At 44.2% G+C, this 22,241-nt stretch overlaps 1 protein-coding gene across 1 annotated transcript in view; it reads left to right on the top strand.

Annotated features, from left to right (window-relative positions):
• The first annotated feature begins 6,326 nt into the window (after nt 1-6,326).
• The window catches only part of SDHAF3 (succinate dehydrogenase complex assembly factor 3), a 29,347-nt gene continuing 13,432 nt past the window's right edge, over nt 6,327-22,241 (top strand). Inside the window, exons 1-2 of the mRNA XM_044428870.1 lie at nt 6,327-6,432; nt 8,149-8,387. Of these exons, the coding sequence (XP_044284805.1) occupies nt 8,205-8,387 (183 nt within the window). The 5' untranslated portion in view covers nt 6,327-6,432; nt 8,149-8,204. The remainder of the gene's footprint in view (nt 6,433-8,148; nt 8,388-22,241) is intronic.

Genomic DNA, 22,241 nt, shown 5'->3' with positions numbered 1-22,241 from the left:
TTCGCAAAAGTGGCTACCAAATTCTGAAGTGGCTAAAAGGATACACCAGTGAAGGCCTCTGAAACCATTTAATAAGGTTTGCACTGCATAATTGGGTGCTTTCTCATTCATGTATTTTTCCTGGTTGATAAAGTAATAAAGATTATGACTTGACATTAATTAGATGACTTTAAAAAGAAGGGAGAGCTAGAGCTTGAACTTGAACTTTTTCAACCCCCTTTGCTGTAAGTCTGGTTGCCAAAACTGAAGCAGCCACACAGAGTGGTAAGGAAAATATAAAATCTAGAAAGGGGGAAAAGTAAACAAAATAATATTATAGTATATTTACTCAGTGCAGCTACCCTGCCAAGGAAACCACAGAACTTGCACTTATGCATGTCTCACAGAACAGTGTTTAATTAGAACAAGAGCCTGAGCAAAGAGCGTTCTTTTAATTTTCTTAAATGCACATTACTGTTGGGTTTAATTTCCTTTTGCAGTAACATAAAGCTGAACTTGCAGCTTAAAACTCTGCAAGCATCACCAGTTGTAGCTGCAACAAGGCTATGAACACTGACCCAGAATTAAATAATGCACAGGGCAGCCTTCTTCAGCCTGGTTCCCTCTAGATGTGCTAGATAATGTCCCATTATCCCCAGTCAACAGCATGGCCAAAGGACTCCCGTTTTGTGTAATAAGTTTATATCTGATCAGTCCAATAGATTTATATCTGATCCGATGGACTGCTGGGGCAAACAAAAAGACTTTCTATATTTATGGCTAATGCTCAGAAGTAGCACATTTGCTTACTACTGTTCAAAAGAGAAATGGACTCAAGACTCCCTTCCAAAAACCTGTCCTCTCCCATTCTCTCCATAATATGGATGTCCTGTCTTAGATCAGGAGTTGCAATTAAGCTCAGTGCCCATCAGCATTCAGTTCCCATGGAACAAGGCCAGGGTTCACTGGGCCGTTTGGAGGATCTTCTACCATAAAATCCATTTGACAGCCTTTGGATCTTCCATGGGTCTACTGCTGATCTTTCCTCTTGCTTATAGTTGTGGCTGTTTCGACTGCACAAAGACATGTATTCATTATCAGTACTTACATATAGCAGGGCCCACCAAGCATTTTTCTGCTTGAGGTTGAGCCCATCTACTACTGAGAGAAAAACACACCATATTTCCTGCTGGAGTTGTCTTACTGTAGCTTACCTCAATCAGGTGCCCTCCAGTTGCTTTGGAACTCAAATCCCATCAGCCCTAACCCGGATGGCTAATGGTGAGGACTGCTGGGGGCTGTAGTCAAAAATATTTGGATGACTCCAGGTCAGGTAAGACTGCTTTAGCATAAGGCGCCTCCTCTTCCTCCCACACACACACAATTGTGAGTGGATTCTTAGTCGTTTCAGATAACATCAGAATACTCCCCTGTGCTAATGTAATACATTGTCCATTAGAGGGCAACATGTACATTGTAGAGAAAGAATGCAGCTCTGCTCCCCCCCCCCCCGCACTGAAGATATTATTCCAATTGTCTTCCAAGTTGATTTGTTTTTTTCTCTTGTTTTGTTTGTTTTTGTTTGTTTACTCTTGAGCATTTGTATCCTACACTGCTAGACACAACATTGCTAAATTGGCATTTGATCTCAAAATCAGTCAAAAGCCTTGCAGTACCTTCAAGACAAAGGGTTCTATACGGCATAACCAGGTTCTACTTTAACAGTTGCATTAAAGCCATTTCCTTCATAAATCTGTTAATCAGTCTGATCTTCTGTTGAAAACTGGTATAGGCACCACTTAAAATTTTGTTGGCATAGGTCATATCTTGTTGCATTGGAAACATGCGGGGGGGGGGGAGTCTATGAAAATGGAAGACAATGAAATAAACAGGAGAACAAAATGGTAATCGTCCCATATTAAGACCATACAAGCTCACATGCAGGAGTTACTTTTCTCTCCGTATGCCCTCTTTTATACATCTTTCTCTGTTGCATTTGTTTCCAGTTTTGTTTGTACAGGAAGTGACACTGTATTCCCACTCTCCAAAGGAAACCTCCAAAGGAAACTTTCATTTAGCTCATGGAGAGCCTGGGTGGGGTTTTATTTATTTATTTATTTTCCTTCCTTGCTTTGCTTTTTCCTGCTCAATGCTGCAGATTAAAGAGTGGCACTGCAATGCTCTTGAATGGTGACATTTAGCAGATGGATATAGACAAGGGAAACCTATCCTCTCATCCATAACCATGAAACACACTGGGAGACTTTGGCCAAGCTACTGTCTCTCAGCCTAGGCTCCACTGTAAGTGTGTTGTGTGCATGGAGGGAAGGAGTTAAATGAAGGGTAGGATCCATATCCACTCTCCAGGGTCAGCCCAGGACATTTTGCTGGCTGAGGTGAAAAGGCGCATGGCACTCTATCTCCCCAAATTCCATGTACAGATATTGACACAATGGCAGTTGATGTTAACTTCAGTGCTACGGGTGGGACAGTGTCTTCCAGGTTCGCTTAGTGGGAGCAGGCCAGGTCTGGCAGCCCACACAACTCTCTTATTTCTCTCCTTGCCAGGGCAACTGTCTGACCCTGCCTAATGGTGAGGCCAGCCCCAAGCTCCTGAAGAAGCACTGCATGCCAACCATGAGATACAAATAGAACAGAACTTTCTGGGAAATTACTCTTAACTCATTTGAAAAGGCTCAGCAAAGCTGCCACATGGAGACTACCTTATCTGGTTTCCAGTGGTGGCTGTTTCCAGATAAAACCCAATTATATGAAAAGGTTGCTACCTGGATCTTAGGGAAAACTCTGCTCCATGCACTGCATGGACTATAGCAAAATGACTGCATCAAAGTGCTCCCATGGGACAGACCGGATGTAGCATCCTGGCGCTACAAGGCTGGGAACCAACAAAACTTCGGCTCAAAAGGGGAGAAGAGGCAGAGAAGGCTGAGAAGAACCATTTCTGGCCTGGGATGATCAACCGTTGCACAAGCACAGGACTCGGTCTTACCTTCAGAACAACGTGTGCCTGAGAATAGCCAAGTGGTAGGCATGACCCTCATTACAATGGGTGTGGTGTGAATTTTTATTTCCTATCCATGGCTGTGGACTTCTGAAAGTGTGTGCAGGCTGGATGCAATGTGAATTCACAGAGTTGGGAGCAGGAGAGTTCAAGCCAGGGCTATCTGTGGGAGGTAAGCAGAAAGCAAAGCTCTGTAGCGGCAATGTGGTGGTCTGAAATAGCTCTGGGCCAGCTTTCCACTGACCCCAAAAGGTAAATAAATGAAACGCAAATATAAAAGTGTCAGTTGTGTGCATATTCAATGCCAGCATTTCATATTGTCCTGATGTCACAGCACTGTTCTTGTTACTGGTTCTAAAAGATTTAAAACCGTATCATAACGGTGCCTTCTGACATTTTACCGATCAGTATAGAAACTGGACAGCTGTTGGATGGAAAGATCTATGGAAGAAAGGAGGGGGGATGGAATCAGCTTGAAAGTACCAGAAGTGGGTTTCCAAATGACGTCTTCTTGTGCTTGGTTTAGGCAAGACAGGGCCAAGACATCCTACTGCCCCCTAGTGGCTGAAGCACACAATTAATGCATCGCAGACTAGCCTATTTATTGTTCTGCGCACCCAAAGCCGTTATGCTCAGCCGTACAAAGAGCTCCAGCAAAGGCATTTGCTGTACTGAAAATGTAAATTCAGGATATGCCTTCTAGTGGGGCAGGGAGGTGGTTCAATGGGTAGGACACATGCTTTGCATACAGAAAATCCCAGGTTCAGTTCCAGGCATTGCCAAGTAAAGCCTGCCTGAAACCTTTGAGAGCTGCTGCCAAGCAGGGTTGATTGACAGACTGTGTTAGATGGACCGAGGCTCTGATTTTGTAAGAGGCAGATTCCTATAAAATCAGAAAGGAAGTTTCCATTTGTTTAGAGTTTCTAGGATTGTAAATTGCCTTCAGTGCCATTTTCTTGGTAGATCAAATCAATAAATGCTATTTATTTTGGTGGCTAACACATGGACTTGGGGGAAGTGCACAGTAACAACAATACTAATACTAATAATATTGCACTAAATATGCAAAAATGCAATAAATATCAGGGTGCACAGCCTTTTTCACTCCAAGTGTCACACTGGGTGTCTAATGGGGTGGCCAAGGTCACACAGATGTGTCTGCTGGCAGCTCTCCACACTTTTCACCCACTTATGTGTGTCTGCAACAAATATTACCTAAATAGGTAGTTAAAATTGCACATTAAAAGGAAAAATGGGTGAAGCAGGCTAAAACACGAGCATCAGAAATTACAAATATCTGAGTTCAGTGCTTGCATTTCCACTTCTCCATTTGGGCAAACATTTTGTCATCCCTCATGAGAGCAGCATATTCAGCCCTACATGGGAAGCCTTCCATACCATCTGCAGATAATTGTTGATTTACCTTGTGCTGTCAAAGGATGTTGACAGAAACAGACATGGGATTCATTCTGGATCTCATGATATCTAAGAGCAGACTCACTGAAACCGATGGGGCAGAAATCAGCCAGGACTAAGGAATGCCCCATTGGTTTTGATGGATTCATTCTAAATATGACTAAATCTGGAAGCAACGCAACTTTCTTCTCCTCTTGTCCCTCCCCACCCCACCCCACCCCTCCCCACCTCACCCACCTATACAAGGTAGTTCAGCACTGCAATGTTGGGATGAGAGGAACACACAGACATTAAAGAGCTAAACATGTAATTCAAATAACTAACAATTCCTATTTTTGGAGAAAGGAAGGAAAAGCACCAGGAAATGATGGGGGTGGAGGACATAGGAGTACTTCTTTGTATAATGCATAATTCAAGGCTCAGACCCATGCATGTCTAGACAAAAAAAACCACTACAATTCCCAACATGCCCCAACTAGCCATGGGAATTACAAGACTTTTTTTCTGTCTAAACATGCCTAGGACTGCACACTTGGTTCATTAATTAACAAATGTGTGTTCTAATCGGGGAACTAGACAAGTCAGAACATGGAACAGTTTGAATCCATAAGGCAATTTCAATTTTATGGATTGAAAGGATAGATTGACAGGAAGACATTCACTAGGATGTAAATACACAAGAAAAGCCATCCTGGATCAAGCAGATGCCCCTTCCAGTCCAGCACTCTGTTCACATAAGGACAAACCAGCATGCTGAGAGCTGTAGGCCTGTTTGTTTGTTTGTTTAAAATTGCATAGGATTGTATCCTAGCTGGCATTAACAAGGGATTCCATTTATTAAAAAAATTCTTACACCCATTTATAAATACAAATATTAACAAAGTATAGTTCTAATCAAACACACACCAGTCAAATAGCTTTTAATAATAAATATAGTTATTATTGAATCCTGAACTTTCATTTTCCAGTTGTGTGTGTTATATGTATCTGTATAAAACAAAATGATTATCTGCCCTTCTTGGACTTTATCATATTAATTCATGTCAGGGAACATAATATCACAAAACAGATTTCCTCAACCGGTGCCTTCCAGATATTTTGGAATACATGTCGAATTCCTAAATATTCACCAGTACTGGAACTGAAGTCCAAAATATTTGGGAAAAGCTGTGATCCAACAGCAATTTAGGGAGGATGGGGTCTACCAGCCATGCTAACGAAACCTGAAGTTCGGAAGCATCCTGCCACGGGACACCAAGTGCTGGGGGTCGGGAGAGAAAGACAGCAGCGGGGTGTCTTCATGCTGTCCTCCCTCCGAAGCACCCTGCTCGATACCGATAGGAAATGGAAACGTGGATCAGCAAGGCGGGTCTGGCAAAGAGAAACAGCACAGGAGCACGCAAGAAGAAAAAGCAGGCAAATCCCACGCCTCCAGCCTGAGCAAGAGTTGTGGGCGCAGGTTTCTCCTAAGGGTACAATCTTATGAAGTCCACAGGCAGCTTAAAGAAGTTCGGGGCTGGGGAGACCAAACGGGTGCGGAAGTCACCTGTTTTGCAAGCCCTTCGAGGCCAACAGTGCTGTACGGTGTTTTCTAATTATTTGTTCATAACAACTTTGTGGGCGCGGGCAGAAGAAATGTAGGCGACTGCAGCCCATTCCTAATAACAGGCCAGCACATACGCGCGTTTAAGCAGAGAAAATTCTGAGTTGAGTGCTTTTTTCTGGCTAGACACAGATAGAATGGATCCCTCAAGGCATTACTCCTAAGGGGTCCACGGGATCGTGTATCGGAAGCGTCTCCCTCACTTTACAGCCGCAAGGCCACAACAGAGAGGAGGAGGCGCCCGCCTCTCGCCCAGCCCAGCCGGGGGCGGAGAGAGCAGCAGGAGGCCACCCTCCGGTGCTCCTGGCTCAATGCTCCGGCTATGAACTCTTCCCGGCTAACGAGTCGCGGGGAGCTGCTGCTGCTGCGTTTCCGAGCTGCCCTTGGAAAGTCACCCCTCTCTATCCGGCCGGTAACTAAATAGCGCTCCCCGGGATCCCCCGATTTGTCCCCAGGCTGCTTCCCAGGGACCTCCCCGCCCGCGCAAACGTGCTCACCTTCCTCCGTCCTGTGCGAGGCGCGCCGAGCGGTGGCGCTCTCTGGCCAGTGCGCGTTCCGACATAGTTTGTGTCTCACGTGTAAATGGCAGGGATTGATCCGGAATCATCGTCGCGCTTTGTGTGCCCCTGTGGGGGAGTCTCCTGTTCACGGCCGTTCTGCTCATTTACTCGGAAGGAAGCCCCACTGCATTCAATGGGACTTAAACCTCGGTAGCATTGCAGCTTTGTGCGGGATTTAAGTCCCAGGCTAGTCTTTATGAGGTTCTCACATCGCAAGAATTCACATGCAGCACAGGCCGCGCAGGGGACCCTGGAGGGAACAAGGCTGCCCCTCTGTCTGCTGCCCTAGAGAATCTGAAGAGGGTCACGGGGGAATGTTCCCAAATACTAGCACCAATATGTCATCCTACATCGTAGTCTCTTCCTATTTCAGGGTCGCCTGGGCGATTTTGCTGCATGATGAACAACAACAAGGGGTATCTCTCCACATCCTTGGCCATAAAATAGTTAATATCAATACATTAAGCAGTCCTGCCTTTTCAAGACACCCCACATTAGCTTCCTTAAGCAACGGCTTTTCTCTGCTTTAGGTTGCCCTGGGATGGCACCTCAATTGCACTTACTAGGATGATTTGAGGCTCAGACTTCAACCCTGTGTGTACTTACCTGGGAGGAAGCCCAAATAATGTGCGTCTGCTTTGCATAGGCATTTTAGCCAAGCCTTTGGTATTGAGCGTAGTAGTGTGCTTTTAAATCTTTGTAAAGTGCCCACAAAGCTTTGCCCAATGGGTGGTACAGAAATGTAAAAAATGAAGTGAACGCAAGATGCCTTCTGAGTAAACAAGTCTTGGGCTGAGCTGTCAAGGGTGGATGCCACCCACTGCGCAGCTGCGCTCTACCTCTGTGGCCACAGGGATGACCTGAGGGAGCAAACGCTGCTCGTCTTTCTGGAGGACCACTGCCAATGTGGCACTTAGCTGTATTTTGTGGTTTCTCCTTCCCCCAGGCCCATCTTGGTTCTCATGCTTCTAAAACTCTAGTACTAGAACCTTCTCCCATATGATAGTAACATCGGGGAAATTTGCATCCAGCATTCTTGCCAAAGGAAGCCTCAGAGGGAGACACTGCTCAGCCACATGGGCACTGATGCTCTGAGGTTTCAGTACTATTTTCAGCCAGTTTGCATGCTTCCTTTTGGAAGCTTTGCTTCAATCTGAATCAGGCAAAATGGTGGTCAGGGCTTAAGCATACACTTCACATTAAGGACCAGGTCTCTCTGGGCACATGCTCAGCTTCAGACTATTTTCAGTACCAAATGTGCTCGCAGTCCTGTCATGTGCAAACTAATGCTTGTCACACACAACCCTGTACCCCACAAGCTTTCTTTGGCTATGCTGTTAATTTGGGTATGTAGGAGCCTTTGTGCTGCTCACTGAAACAATTGAACCACGCATTTTAGCCAATCAATCTTTTTTCCTATAAAGAAAACAGAGATGCAATATGTTGATTGCCAATAACCCCAAAGCTCCATTCATATGCCCCCTCCTGTACCTATCCCACTTTTACCCAAGCACCTCAGTGGCTGCTCCTTCTCTCCAATTCACTTGTCCTTGAAATTGTTTCCCCAGTGCAAATCCTGATAGAGAAGACAACCTGTATACTGCTGTGGTGACTCTTGAGGGTCATGCCTGGTAGCATAAAGCACCATGTGTCCCGGGTAAGGACACTCTACAGGAAGATCCTGCAGCTGCATCGAGCATTACCACTGGAGCTGAAAGCCCTGGGAGATCAGTACATGAAGGATGAATTCAGGAGACACAAATCAGTTGGCCCAGAAGAGGCCCAGCGCTTCCTCCAGGAATGGGAGGCAAGTGTCTTAGAAACATCGCTTTGTTTTCCATCACGTGTCTAGTTTCTTGCTTTAGTTTTGGGTGGCATTGAGTCTGCATTATCAATATATTGTTTGCTGGTCTTTCTGGTACTCCTGCATTAGAAGTACATTCTGTGATGGCTGGGTTTGTTTGTTGAATTAATAAACATGAAGCGCTCTAGCACTTTTAAATGTGCTGCAGGTTTCACAATCCTTACTTGTTTTATTGACAGCCCCTGCTAGACCTTCTTAACTTAGCCAGGTCTGCTAGGAAGGTTGTGGGTAAGTTAGTGAGCTTTGGATTGTAATCACCAAGCCCATTATTCTTTCTTAGGTTTAAAGTGACATGGATAGCTCTTACCATGCACGTGCATTATTCGAGTGCCATGTTCCTTGCCCTGCTCTCGCTTTACTTGGCTTCTTTTAAAGGTCCTCTTATAGAAACTGTATTCACAGGCCTTATGATTCCAGCATCTTTTCATGCATTTCTGTTACCCATCCTGTCCCTCCCTTCTGTGCTTTATAATTGCGTCTACATTCCTGATACATGAGAAGACCCAGCAGGACCTGGAGCTCAGCCCTTGCTGCTCTACTGAACAGAGAGCAGGGACATGAAAGAAAGTGCCACTCTTGCTGCTTCTGTCCTGGTCCGATGCAACTGTGCACTCTGGAGCATGAACCTGGGGAAAAATATTAGTATTCTCTCCTGCCATGGAAGCATGGCTTATCTCCTGAAAAGGCAAGGAGACCCTGGCTTTCCTTTTGTTACCAGATGATGATTCCCATCACACTGGACCACTGGTGGGTTTCCCACCCTTCTTCTCACATGTTGTATATGGAACCACATAAAATAACAAAGCCCATATCTGTTGTGATTGTGGGAACTCCAGAAAGATGCCTTTGGACATTAACATGCCCTAGACACTTCCCTAAGCATGCACCCCCTGCCCCTCCCAATTTTTTATTTTCTTTCTTAAGATTTCTTAAAATTGAAATGTTGCAAAGCGAATTCCTGTTTTCTGGTGCTGTATGTATTTGGGTTGTAAGAGCAGTTTTGTGTGTCAGAGCTCAGCCCCCACTTCTGCCTTGTCTTGGATTCTTGGGCTAAGCAGACATTTACATGCGTGTGTGTGTGTGTGTGTGTGTGTGTGTGTGTGTGTGTTAGTCCCACCAGTTGCTTTCTGGGAAATTAATGTTTTGTGAACAGCCATGCCACCATGACAGCCATTTTATGAATGAGTAAACCAGCTTCCATGGCAACCAATTGTATGAGACTGCTCACCACTAGAAACATGAGAGCATCAGGAGAAAAACAAACAAAATTTGTGGGAAAAAACCTGAAAATTTGTGTATTCTTATTTTTTCTGGGACCACAAAACCCAAGCAAAAAACCCCCTTTTCTGATTTTTTTCCAGTGTTTCCCCCCTGGGCCTTCATATATCTACTCACAGCTTTTTCAAAATTCCAAATTTGCCTGCTGGCCCAAAATGTTTGGGGACCCCGGTTGTAAATTGAAGAGGGAAAAAACTGAGAACAAATATGATAGGCCCCATCCAGAAAGAACAAACACAATATCTGCTGCACTGTATTTCCCTCTGTATGTAGTGGACTTTGTTTAACTGTGTGTATGTGTATAGAAGGCATAGATAGAACGTTTCATGCCTTCTATATATGTGTGCTTCATTCCCTTTGTTTCCTCCCCACCCCCCGCTTTTTTTTTGCTTTGCTTTTCAAATAGGCACCTGGGAATAAGAGAATGCATGTAAGAGTCTAAAAGAAATAAAAAGCAGAGTGCCTTGCTTTGCATGCTTATTCCTGTATTTTGCTCTCAGATTAATGTTCTGTCTCAAAAGCCACAGGGAAGTGTTTGTGCTGGAGGGAGGTCTATAAACAAAACAAGCTTTGTTTATGAGGAAGTGCTGCTCTTCAGGTAGATCTAATCAGCTATATCAATTATTAACACATGCCTTTTCCAATATAATAAATGTTTACTTTTTTAATTAAAATAATTGGTGCTCTTTAAGAAGAGGCAGTTGTTATGAATGGCTTGATCATGGTTGTTACTTAGGAGCATTATTGAGGTAATGCTGCAAAGTCATTTAATCCAGCCATTTAAAAAAAGGCTCTTCGCAGTAATGACTGTGCATTGTTTAGAAACCAATAATAATGATTAAACATAATATTTAATTTTCTATATCTAGTAATGACTGTGCATTGTTTAGAAACTAATAATGATAATTAAATGTAGTCTGGGCCAGCATCAAAGGGAGGCATTGTGGGGCACATGCCCACACTCCATCATTGATCAGAGTCCCTGGAATTGTTCCTCCTCTTCATCTCTGGAGGCTCCTCTTACCCTCGCCTGGTCAGGGCTGGTGGTGGGCGAAAGAGGTGCACTAGACACCCTCTTGCTAGCTGTCTCTCTGCCTGTTGAGCAAGCAAGCCTTGGCAAGGATGCAGAAGAGAACACGGAGCAATTGCAGTTTGTGACAAGGGCAGCAAGAGGGCAGATTAACAACGCCAAGCACGGGATTGGGACCTGGATCTTGGAAGTGGTTAACGCTTCTCTGAGGGAGGGTCGGGTGCCTGCCCCTTTAAAGGAGGCGGTAGTCCGACCGGTCCTGAAGAAAGCGTCACAGGATCCAGAGATGGCCACTAATTATAGACCAGTGGCCAACATCCCGTTTCTGGGCAAGGTGTTGGAGCAGGTGGTGGTGGGACAACTCCAAGCACTCTTGGATGAAACTGATTATCTGGACCCATTTCAGTCCGGCTTCAGACCCGGGTACGGTACTGAATCTGCCTTGGTTGCCCTGTACGATGACCTGTGCAGGGAGAAGGACAGGGGGAGTGCGTCCCTGTTGGTTCTTCTGGACCTCTTAGCGGCTTTTGATACCATCGACCATGGTATCCTTCTGGATAGGCTAGCGGGATTGGGGGTCGGAGGCACTGCTTTGCAGTGGTTCCGCTCCTATCTCAATGGCCGGTTCCAGAAGGTGGTGCTGGGGGACTATGGCTCTGCGCCATGGCAGCTATGCCATGGAGTACTGCAGGGATCCATTTTGTCCCCTTTGCTGTTTAACGTCTACATGAAACTGCTGGGAGAGGTCATCAGGAGGTGTGGGCTGCGGAATCATCAGTATGCTGATGATACCCAGCTCTACCTCTCGTTCTCCACCAATCAAGGTGAGGCAGCGGCTGTGCTGAACCGGTGCCTGGCCGAGGTAATGGGCTGGATGAGGGCCAATAAACTGAAGCTCAGTCCAGACAAGACGGAGGTCCTCTTGGTTGGCGGATCGGGCTTCGGGGAAGGTGAATTGAACCTAGTCCTGAATGGGGTTGCACTCCCTCTTAGGGACAAGGTCCGCAGCTTGGGAGTGCTCCTCGACCCAGAGCTTTCACTGAAAGCTCAGGTGACAGCGGTGGCGAGGAGCGCTTTCTTTCAGCTTCGGCTGATCCATCAGCTGCGCCCCTACCTGGAGAACGACTGCCTGGCGACAGTGACACACGCGTTGGTGACTTCCCGACTTGACTTCTGTAACGCGTTCTACGTGGGACTGCCCTTGAAGATGGTCTGGATACTTCAATTGGTTCAAAATAATGCTGTCAGGCTGCTGACGGGGACTGGGCGTTATGTTCACATGACTCCAGTCCTCCGTCAGCTTCACTGGCTCCCCATTGAAGTCTGGGCCCAATTCAAGGTGTTGGTTATGACCTTTAAAGCCCTTAACGGCTTGGGTTCTGGTTACCTGAAGGAGCGCTTACATCCATATATGCCTGCCCGCCGCTTGAGTTCAGCGGGAGAGGCCCTTCTCCGGGAACCCTCTGTGAAGGAAATTAGGAGGGTAAGTACTCGGAGGAGGGCTTTCTCTGCGGTGGCGCCCAATCTATGGAATGCACTCCCCAGAGAGGTCCGCCTGGCGCCGTCGTTATTTGTTTTTCGGCACCAGGCAAAGACCTTTTTATTCAAACGTTATTTTAATTGTTAATATTATTTATTTATTTTATTCTTTGGCCAGGGCGACTTAATTTATACTGTTAAATTATATTGTTTTATATTATGTTATTTATTTATGATTGTGAGCCTCCCCGAGGCTTCGGTGAATGGAGTGGCATAGAAGTTCCCTAGATAGATAGATAGACAGACAGACAGACAGACAGACAGGCAGACAGACAGATTTAATGGGGATGGGACCTATTGCAGGCATCCTTCCAAAGAGCCCTCAAAGCCCCTGAGCTGGCTTTGAACAAAGTACTCAACCTAGAGCACACGCATTCGGAATAAATCCAGTGATGCTCAGGGGGATTCTGCTTGGAAGTGGGCCCAGTTGTATTTCTTGGGATTTTGTCCCAATCCCACACAAGGGATTGCAGCATTAAAATCCAATCTGTTTTGTCCCCCAGTAACTTGTATAATACTTGATATTGTAAGAAACATTGCTACACTTGTGCTTTCCCTGATGTAGTGGAGGAGCAGTATTCTAAAAAGGCATTGTTCAAGGTAGTCAGTGAGCCTGATCTGGAACCCTTTGTAGGGATCACAAGGTATTATCTGTACTGCTGGCAACATTTATTTAACTGACACATGCATAAATCTTTTGCTTCCATACTTAACCCCTTTCACTCCTCCTTTTGCAATTTGAAGTCTAGGAAACCCTCAATTAATGATAGTTTTCTGTTTTCTCTGAACCAAGAAATTGTGATTTCCAACCTTGGAACAAGATGGGTGTAGAGAGGACTGAACCTAGGCCCCTGTTCATGTGAATGATGGTTCTCGCACTGCACTGTAGGCCCTCAGTAAGGTAGAAAAAGCCATTACTGCCCAGCCTCTGGGCTGAAATTTCAGTGCCTCAGACTGCTTCCTGTTGGTTCTTGATAAACACATCTTGCTTATCCAGCAATTACTCGTGGCCCTCCAGTCATTTTGGCCTGTAATTCTCACCATGTTGTTCCCCACAGACTATGCTGGCAGGGACTGATGGGCTTTGTAAGCCAGAATATTTAGAGGGCCTCATGACATGCTGGGCAAGAGCTGCTCCATTTAAATAAATATCCATTGTATCCTGTTGTAAGGAATTCTGTCAAGTTCAGAAAATTGCTACCTGGGTGTGGAATGTTGATGCAACTCATGCCTGAGAGTTGAATTGTGGCATGCATGCATATTCTTGGGCATCAGCGTTGCTAATGCGATGTGTCCAATATGTCCTGCCCAGTATGGCTGAAGACGTCCCTTTGATCCATGTCTTTGATGAGACATTCCTACTGGGCACACCGGATAGTGACAGCTGTGCTAACCCCTCAGCAAGATATGACTAGCACTAAATTATCTTTTTGCACATGAGCATCTCTGGAGCAGAAGCCAAATATATTCAGTGAATTTATTACTGGGTTATCTTTGATGGTTCATATTTTATTCTGTAATATTAAGTTAAATATTAAACATTCCTCCTTCTTTGATAGAGCTTAACCAGGAGTGGTTTATTCCTCCTTCTTGTTCCAGAGGCAGGGCTGCACAAATGAACTTATGCCTGTCCCTTCAGTGGGCAGAACCTCACCCAGTCACCCAGTCCTGCCAGCTTGAAAGCCACAGAGTTTTCATGAAATGGCATCTCTTTGGACACTTCTCACCCCTCACTCCTGCCATGTACATCTTGTGCTAGCAGCTGCACCCATCGTTTGTTTACCTGGCAGTTTGCTTCAGATTTAATGTGGTAATGTATCAGTTCCAGTTTAATGCAATTAAAACAAAGTTAATTTTGCATAAATGGGTGTAATAGCCAATTGTGTTATTTCCAAAATCCTTGTTGTATGTTGATTATTTGCTATGTCAAAATGTGGCATAGCATTTTGATACTGATTCTTATGTGGAGGGTGCACAAAACTTTAAAGAAAAGGAATACTTAGAGGACAATACTCTGTTCTAGGTTTGTTGGCTGCTTCTGAAGTCTGCACTTTGGAATCTATATCAATAGTGAAAAACTTTGTTTATCCTCCCTTTATCAGTTAACAGTAGATTAAATGGCCCCTCCTGCCAGCCAAGCCAGTTTTTTTCATGATGAAAAAGGAAATGTGCAATCCTATAAATGTTTGCTTAGAAGAAAATCCCATGTAGATCAATGTGATTTACACTCTGGTAAATATGCTTATGATTACAGGCCAACAGAGGAGAGGAGCAGCTGTATTAACATTTCACAGTTCAAAAGAAAAGTTTAACTTTTGTTGCTATAGTGATCTCTGTCCACTTGAATCTGTCAAGTCCACCATTCCATGTCTTTGTGGGATTTACGGTGATATGAAAAGAGATTATTTATTTATTTGTATAGCTTTTCCAGGAAAGAGGGAGTTTAGTCAAATGGGTGTGATGTAGAAGAGAGTGCTGATTGTACTGATTTCTGAAGAGTCCCTGGTCTAATCAACAGGGTGCCCAAGATCAAGATTGCAAGTGCTATTGCTAGAGAATTCAGACAGGAACAGCCAAGGAGTGGACTTGTTTCCTCTTTGGGACTGTAGTTGCATGAGGACTCTGCGTTCAAAGATTCCTAGTCCAGGGTCATGGCACAATTTCCTTGTGTCGGAGGAGACCATATTTATGTGTTTCGCGGTATGACTGGAAGCCATGCTTCTATCTGGATGTCTAGGCTAGATAACTTGGCCACAGGAACTCTGAACCAATTAATTCTTAAGCATGCAACTGGAGTGAGGATAGTTCACCCACTGCAAGGTTATTGCTGAGCCAAGAGACTCTCCTAAGGATACCAGATAAAGAGATGTTCAATCAGCAGGTGAGTGTCTGACAGAGGAAAAGAACTAAACCTTGAGATATACAGTCATCTTGCTTTAAAAAGCTACCCTCCAGCCTTCTCAGTCCACCTTTAACCCAAACATGCATTGGGAGACAACCTCCTCCTCTTCCTGTATGGCCATAAGGTTCCAGGGTGTCCTATTGAAGACTGGTCCTTTAGATGCTTCAGCCGGTCAAGGCAGGGCTGGAAAGCTTTGTCTTTCTGCTGGGAACAGTGAAAGTGGTGGTCCTGGTGTGGTTTCTTTCTGTTTCCCAGGGGACCAAAGAAACTAAAAGAAGGGTCGTATATTTACTAAGATCCTTAGGACTTAGGGGATAGGGCCCAAGAAATTAAAAACCCAGCTGCAAAACAATGGGAGAGTAGGTTTTACCCACTTAAGTTTGCTGTATTTCATTGTAAAAATCAAGAGATGGGTATTTTATAGCAATTCTTGTTGTAGCCTGTTTATATCATTGCATTTTCTGGGCTCCCCACATGATGGCACCAGAGACCCATGTCACACTTCTGTACTCTTTAATGCGAGGCTGCACAGGTACCAAAGTGGTCAAGAGGGTCATGGCAGCAGCTGCACTGGCCTGTCATTGCCATCTGTGGCACAGCTGCTTGGACTCAGAAAGCAGGCACAGGTGTGCATCCTCATGACATGCGCATCACACAAACTGACAGCAGCTTTCCAGGCTTGTAGGCACCAAGTCTTTCCCAGTTTGTTTATCTCTGCGTGTGTTTTATTTTTTTAATAAATCTGTCCTCTCTTTTTCTTGCAAGGAACTCGGGGTGACCTACCTAATCCTCCTTCCTTTCTCCATCATATCTTTATAACAATCCAGTCAGTTTAGGCTGAGAGTCAGTGCTTGGAGCAAAGTCACCAGTGTGCATCATGGCTGAGTGGAGACTAGATCCAGATCTCCTGAGTCCCAGCCCAACTTTGTACCCACTGGGCCACACTGGCTATGTTTGGTTGTTTCATTCAAACTGGAACCATCTGTGGTTAGTTTAAATGATCCCTCTTTCAGACAAGCCACTTTCCAAACAAGCTGGGTGGGGCATGCAGGGATTGGACATTCAACACATCGAGAGGGCCCTAGATGCGAGGAACCTGGTGCAGTGCGATGGCAAAATTTGTCTACTGAGTCTGGCCTTCTAGTTCAAGAGAGTCTTTTCAACTGGCAGTGATTCTCCATGGCCTGCAGTAAGGCTTCCTGCACTACCTGGAATTCTTCTGAATTGGCGATGCCTTGGACTTTAGTATTACTTATTAAGGACAACACCCAGTGTGGCTTTCTGTAGCCCTCCAAACTTGGAGGATTACAAGTATCCAGTGGAAGAGAGTGGAAGCCAGGAGTGCTTTCCTTTGCTTCCAAAACAGGGAAATGCTCCAAAAACATCTAAGTATAACAATACCATAAGACGTCATGGAAAAGTCTCATTAGTGTTTCACTGTGTTGGAAAATCTGCTCTTAGCTCCTAGCAGCAAGTGTTTAAAACACCGTGAGAACGTGTACATGGACTGTTGATTTATTTCAACTACTTCTTTTTTAAACGTCATTAATTGCCTTTGTACATCCTCATCTCCACCAAGTTGTCATTATTCAAATAATGAGCCAAGCTAGCCTGTCCAAAATAAGTTTGTTTGTTTTAAATTGATTTTGAGTCAGGCTTGTGTTATCACAATGTATGGAAGAAAACGTCTTATTTGATTTAAATTGATCAGGCAGGCCCATGTTGTAGATAATGAATTCAGAGGAAAATACAGGTGCACATACTTAATAATGTATTCATCTGGCACTTTTAATTTACAATGTCTTCATACTTTATGGAGCTGGTTTCCTGGGACCAAAACCATCTGTTGATTCTAGCTTTAGCTGTATTGCTGCTTCTGATGCCTTCCCCACCTCACACACACACCAGGCATATTCGAAGCACTGTAGACTGCTTTTGGGGCTTTTGGAGGGCTCTTTCTCTTACTCTTCAGGCTGTTCCTAAAGGGTAAGGAAGTGATACTTTTGCCCGTCCATTGCATATGGATGTTAATGGTTTGCCACATAAAAAAAGAGTACACTCTATCTGAGAATAAAAGCCCTCCCTCCCAAAATAACCTCTGGACTGCATTGTCTTGTTCCCCACTCCTATTAAATGGTAATGAGTTTTATTCCACTTACTTCAAAATTTGGTAAACCAGATGTGTTGTGTCAGGGTGTGTGGGTGGGAGTCCTCTTCATTCCGCTGAGTCAGACCCCAGTGGCCCTCCCTGAGGTCCCTTGGTGAGCTTGAACCAGTGCAGGAAAGCACATTCTGGGAATCTCATTCTAAATTGTGGCTTGGACCCAAAGATTGATGAATCGTAGAAGAAAATGGATTTGTGCTGTCTTGTGAACATGCAAGTGGAAGGCTTCTTGCAGTTTGGTGCCTCTGTCAGAGATGGCATTGCCACACAAGAAACACGGCAAATAATCCAGACAAGTGAGATCTGCAACACAATATTTCCATGCTGAAGGCATCTTGCCCAGTTCTCCAGTCATCATTGCCCTCCTATGGGATAATTCATTCCATTCCTCACACCAGTTTTTTGTCACTCCTCCCCTGCAATTCCCCAGGAGTCATTCACCGTTCCATGCTCACTGAACTCAGTCAGACTTCTTTGCTCATTTGTTTTTCTGCCATTTAAGTTTCTGCTTTCTTCCTGAGAATTGTGGGTGTTTCTGCACACCTTGGGGTTCCTCTAAATGTGCTGATACTTCCATCTTGTGTGTGGGTCCTGCCTTGCTGGGTGCATAAGGAACAGCACTCACTTCTGAACCTCAGAAAAAGAGGAAAGGCTCCTGGAGGTACTGATGTGTTCAGGTGTTTCCACCAAGACAAGCATATAAGAGTGCAATTTTATAACTTACTGACACTTTGCCAAGAGTTCTGACACTGGTGAGCTAGATAAAAAGAGAATGTTCTAAATACACAAAGAGAATGAATATGTATTACTTAAAATTATTACTTTAAAGTATTTACATATCTTTTAATATACATATTACTTGAAAGTATTTATATATGGCTTTTCTGCCCACCAGGGCTCTCACCCAATGAACAACAAAAGCCAATAGTATCACAAGATCAAAACAAAATCAGAACATTCTTTAAAAGCATTCTTTTAAATACAGTTTTACAAGTCTGTGGAGAGTAAGTTTTTACTGACTGTCTAAAACTCAATAGGATGCAGTCAGTTGGACCACCCTTATTGGGGAGTTCCATGGTGGAGAAAAGGCTAAAGGAAAAAAACCACATCTTCTGTATTTGCCAGCCTGAACTTTTAGTAGTGGGACATCTCAAGGATGATTTCTTGGAGAAACTGTCCCCATTTCTAGTATAGATTGATTCTAAAAAGAGGTTGTGTGAAAGGCCTGTTAATACAAATAAATATTTTCTGAAAAGAGAATATTTATGTGAAAAGGGTAGTTACATCTGAAGTGAGTCCTGGGGGTCAGTGGGAGGACATGGAGCTACTCAGAGCCCCAGCTCCAAAGTCCTCTGTCCTCAGAGCTGGGGCTCGGAAGGTGGGGCCCCTGCCCTGCCCTCTTGCAGCCTGCCTGCAAAGAAACACACCAGCTGCTTCTCCAAGCTCAGAAATCAGTCTGGAAGAGGAGGAAAGGAGATGTCTGGAGGCAGGCAGGGAGGATTCTGGGACTGATGGCTTACATCATCTCCAAATGGTGCTCCAGTCTCCTTGCCTCCCCCTCCATTTGCTTAATCTGGAGAGTTGGAAACAGATGCCTCAATGAAGTACAGGGGTCTTGTGCCATTCATTGGATGCCCATAATCCTCCAAGTTTGGAAATATACATGTATTGAGCATGAAGGGCTCTGAATTGTACCTTTTGAGTGAAATCCTATGCATGTTTAAGGCAAAAGCAGCTCCAACAACTCTCAGAATTCTCCAGTTGGACAGACCAGCTGGGAAATGCTTGATGTTACAGGATTTTTTCCTGTCTAAACATACATATGATTGTGTCCTAATGTAATGTTGGCATTTTTCTCATGTCATTAAAAACCCTTAAAATATTATTTAAAAAATCTGCCCAAGTGCCATATTGTATATAACCCATGATACATCACTGCTAACTTTTTCCTACAGAAACACGTGGAACTAAATCATATTTTAAGAATTGAAGTTATATAGCAGGGTTCTGTTACTTTACATATAGCCTAAGAAAATTGTTCCATGATTCAGGTATATTATTTTTGTTTTCAAACATTCCTATTTGACTAAGTGAGTAGACTTGAAAAGCAATTGTTTTTTCCTAGTGGACATGATGGAACTGCCAGTACAAAGTTCCTTTGTATAATGCACAATAAGTAAAGAAAGCCCAAGACTTCTTTTCTGGTCCATGTTAAGGAAATAAGGGGTGCGATTGTGGAAATTAAGGCAACCTTTCCTTTAGAACAGCCTTCCCTGACTGGAGCCCTCCAGTGGCCAGCCTAGCTGAAGATGTTGGAGGTGCAGCCTAACACATCTGGATGAAGCCAGGCTGGGCAGGGCTGCTTTAGAAGCAAAGAAGTAGCTAATGAGCATGATTCACGGCATCGATCACGGCAGCCTTGTGAGAGCCAAAGATTTCTTTGCATGAACATTACAAGAAGAATATTGCTGAAATTGTTTAACTGGGACATGTTTATGAGAATATTTCAGTGTTCATGTCCATAGTAGATGCCTAGTAATATGCAAGCACTTATGATTCAAAGGCAGTCACTATAATGAAATTGGACGTTCTGTAGTCTGTAGTGCAACTGGGCTTCAGTGATGAAATGAGTTTAATAGTCAGTTCTGTATGCCATTTTGTCAGATGCTGTGATCTAGTCTCTTCCTGCCTCATGCTATTAAGTTCTCAGGAGCTGTCAGTCTTATGTAGCCATCTTCAGATTAGGGGGTGCTCTCTGTGGAATCTCAGTGCAGTTGTCAACACTTTAATAGATACCTTTTCTGAACTTCATTCTCTGGTATCAGCCTGTTTCCTATCTATTAGAGCAGTAGCCCTTCAAACCATTACCTTAGCAAATGGAGATCTCTGAGCAAGGCAGTCCTGCTATTACAGAGAGAATAACTCTAGACTATACTATAAAGACAAAATATATTAATAAATGTGTCTCAATTTCAATTTTCAAGAGATTTGGGTCTTCTTTTCCCATAGTATTGCAGCTTTCCTCTGTACTGGTAAGGCATTTTTAAGTGCAAACTGTAGAATTTCACTTATTACTTATTTCATTTCTGCATTGTCCAATAGCTGAAGCAGTCTGAGCAGGTCGCAACATGTAAGAATGTGAGATCTAAAAGAGTTCTCACATTTATGTTCTTAAAAGAGTAGCTTCACTTCTCTGTTTGGCATCTACAGAGTGGATCTGCAAGTCTGCCTTTATTTGCACATGGTCTTGCATATGTTCTGATATTCATCTGATATTCATGATGGCAACACATTATTAGATCTCCCAGATAGCCTACTTTTCTGATTCTGAAATTTCCCTGGTTGCTTTTGTTATTTTGCCCTCATACTTTCAAGATTACCTTTATATCCTAAAAGCTAGAAACAATTTTTCAAGAATTGGTTGCTGTTTCATCCTGCATTTCTCTCATCATATATACTTGCAATTCCTGGGTGGTCTCCCTTCCAGGTGCAGACCAGATTCAGATCTGTGTTTGACTCAGTAAGGTGGCTGCATTAGGTACCTTCAGATCATGTCCTGCCATTCCTAGGGGATAAAACAGACCAAAGTATAATTCTTAATACAGAACATCCTAGATCCAGTCCTTACCACATTTCTTAGGATAGTGTTGAGGTGCCCGACCACTGACTTCCTTTGAAGTTAAGCAATTAAGTTGTATTTCCAGTCAATTACCTTTATTACTCAGACTACTAAAAGGAAAGTATTGCTTCAGGCTGAGATGGTAAGCTGGCATCCTCATGCAACCCACAGAGAGAGATGTCCTAGACAAGCTTTGTATAACACAGCATTTGACCAGTTCATAGAGGATGAGGCCATCAGTGGCTTCTTCCAGTAATGGCTGTATTATTGGAGGCTGTACCATTGGGAGCTTCTTCCTGCCCTCTTTATCAGAAGCTGGGCAACACAAATAGGAGGGTGCTGCTGCCCTCCTGTCCTGCTCATTGGCTTCTCATGGGCACCTGGCTGGCCACTCTAGGGACAGAAGGTTCAAGCACATCACTCTTTTGCCCAGTCCAGCGAGGCATCTGCATTCTTATCTTACTTGTATGCATAATAGGACAGAAATGAAAAACTGCAGCCACAGGTGGCTTGCCCTAACCCACAAAGCTCCCCTCGTGTTGAGGACCCTGCAACAGAGGGTGGGCAAGGAGAGTCATCACTACTGTGCTGAGAACTGATGTGATGAGGGGTGGGAGACTTTAACTTTGCCCCCATCCCACCAATCTTACTCCAGCACTAGGATTGGGACAGGGCTAAACCTCTCCTAAGTCCAGTGATCTGAAGCAACATCACAATGATGGGTGGGAGGCTTTAACCTTAACCACACATTCCGTTGAGCCGACACAGTTTTGCTCAGGTAGGGGCCTTTTTCCTACCCACCATTCTGGAGCAGGGCATTTGTGTGTGTGCTTGATGCATGCCTGTGGTCCCAGGCCACACACCGCACAGCACATAAAGCCCCTGGCCCCATCAGGGCTCCCCACCACTGTATTAGAGCTCTGTGGGACTGGCAAACATTTTTTGCAGCATCCTGTGGAATGCTTCAAATGTGGACACACAATCGTTGGTAAATTTTTGTAGATGTGGATTATGTAGTCCATTAGCTCAGAATGAATAACCAACCCGAACTACCTGGGCTTAATCAACAGGCCAATGGAAGGCACATAATAGCACGTAATGGGTTTAATTGCACTGTGAATAGGTACTTGGAATTTGGTTTGGTTGTCTGCTTTGTGTTTTTGTTCTTTTGTACAAGCAAACGTGTTCAGAGTCTGCTGTGTTGATGTAGTGCTGATGCCCTCATCCTAATTGGTACTTTCTATCTGTTAATTAAAGTCATCAAG

The sequence above is a fragment of the Varanus komodoensis genome, unplaced genomic scaffold (genome assembly GCF_004798865.1).
Source record: "Varanus komodoensis strain SLA01 unplaced genomic scaffold, ASM479886v1 scaffold2, whole genome shotgun sequence".
NCBI classification, from domain to species: Eukaryota; Metazoa; Chordata; class Lepidosauria; order Squamata; family Varanidae; genus Varanus; species Varanus komodoensis.
The sequence above is the reverse complement of the archived record's forward strand: the minus strand, read 5'-3'. Positions and strand labels throughout refer to the sequence as shown.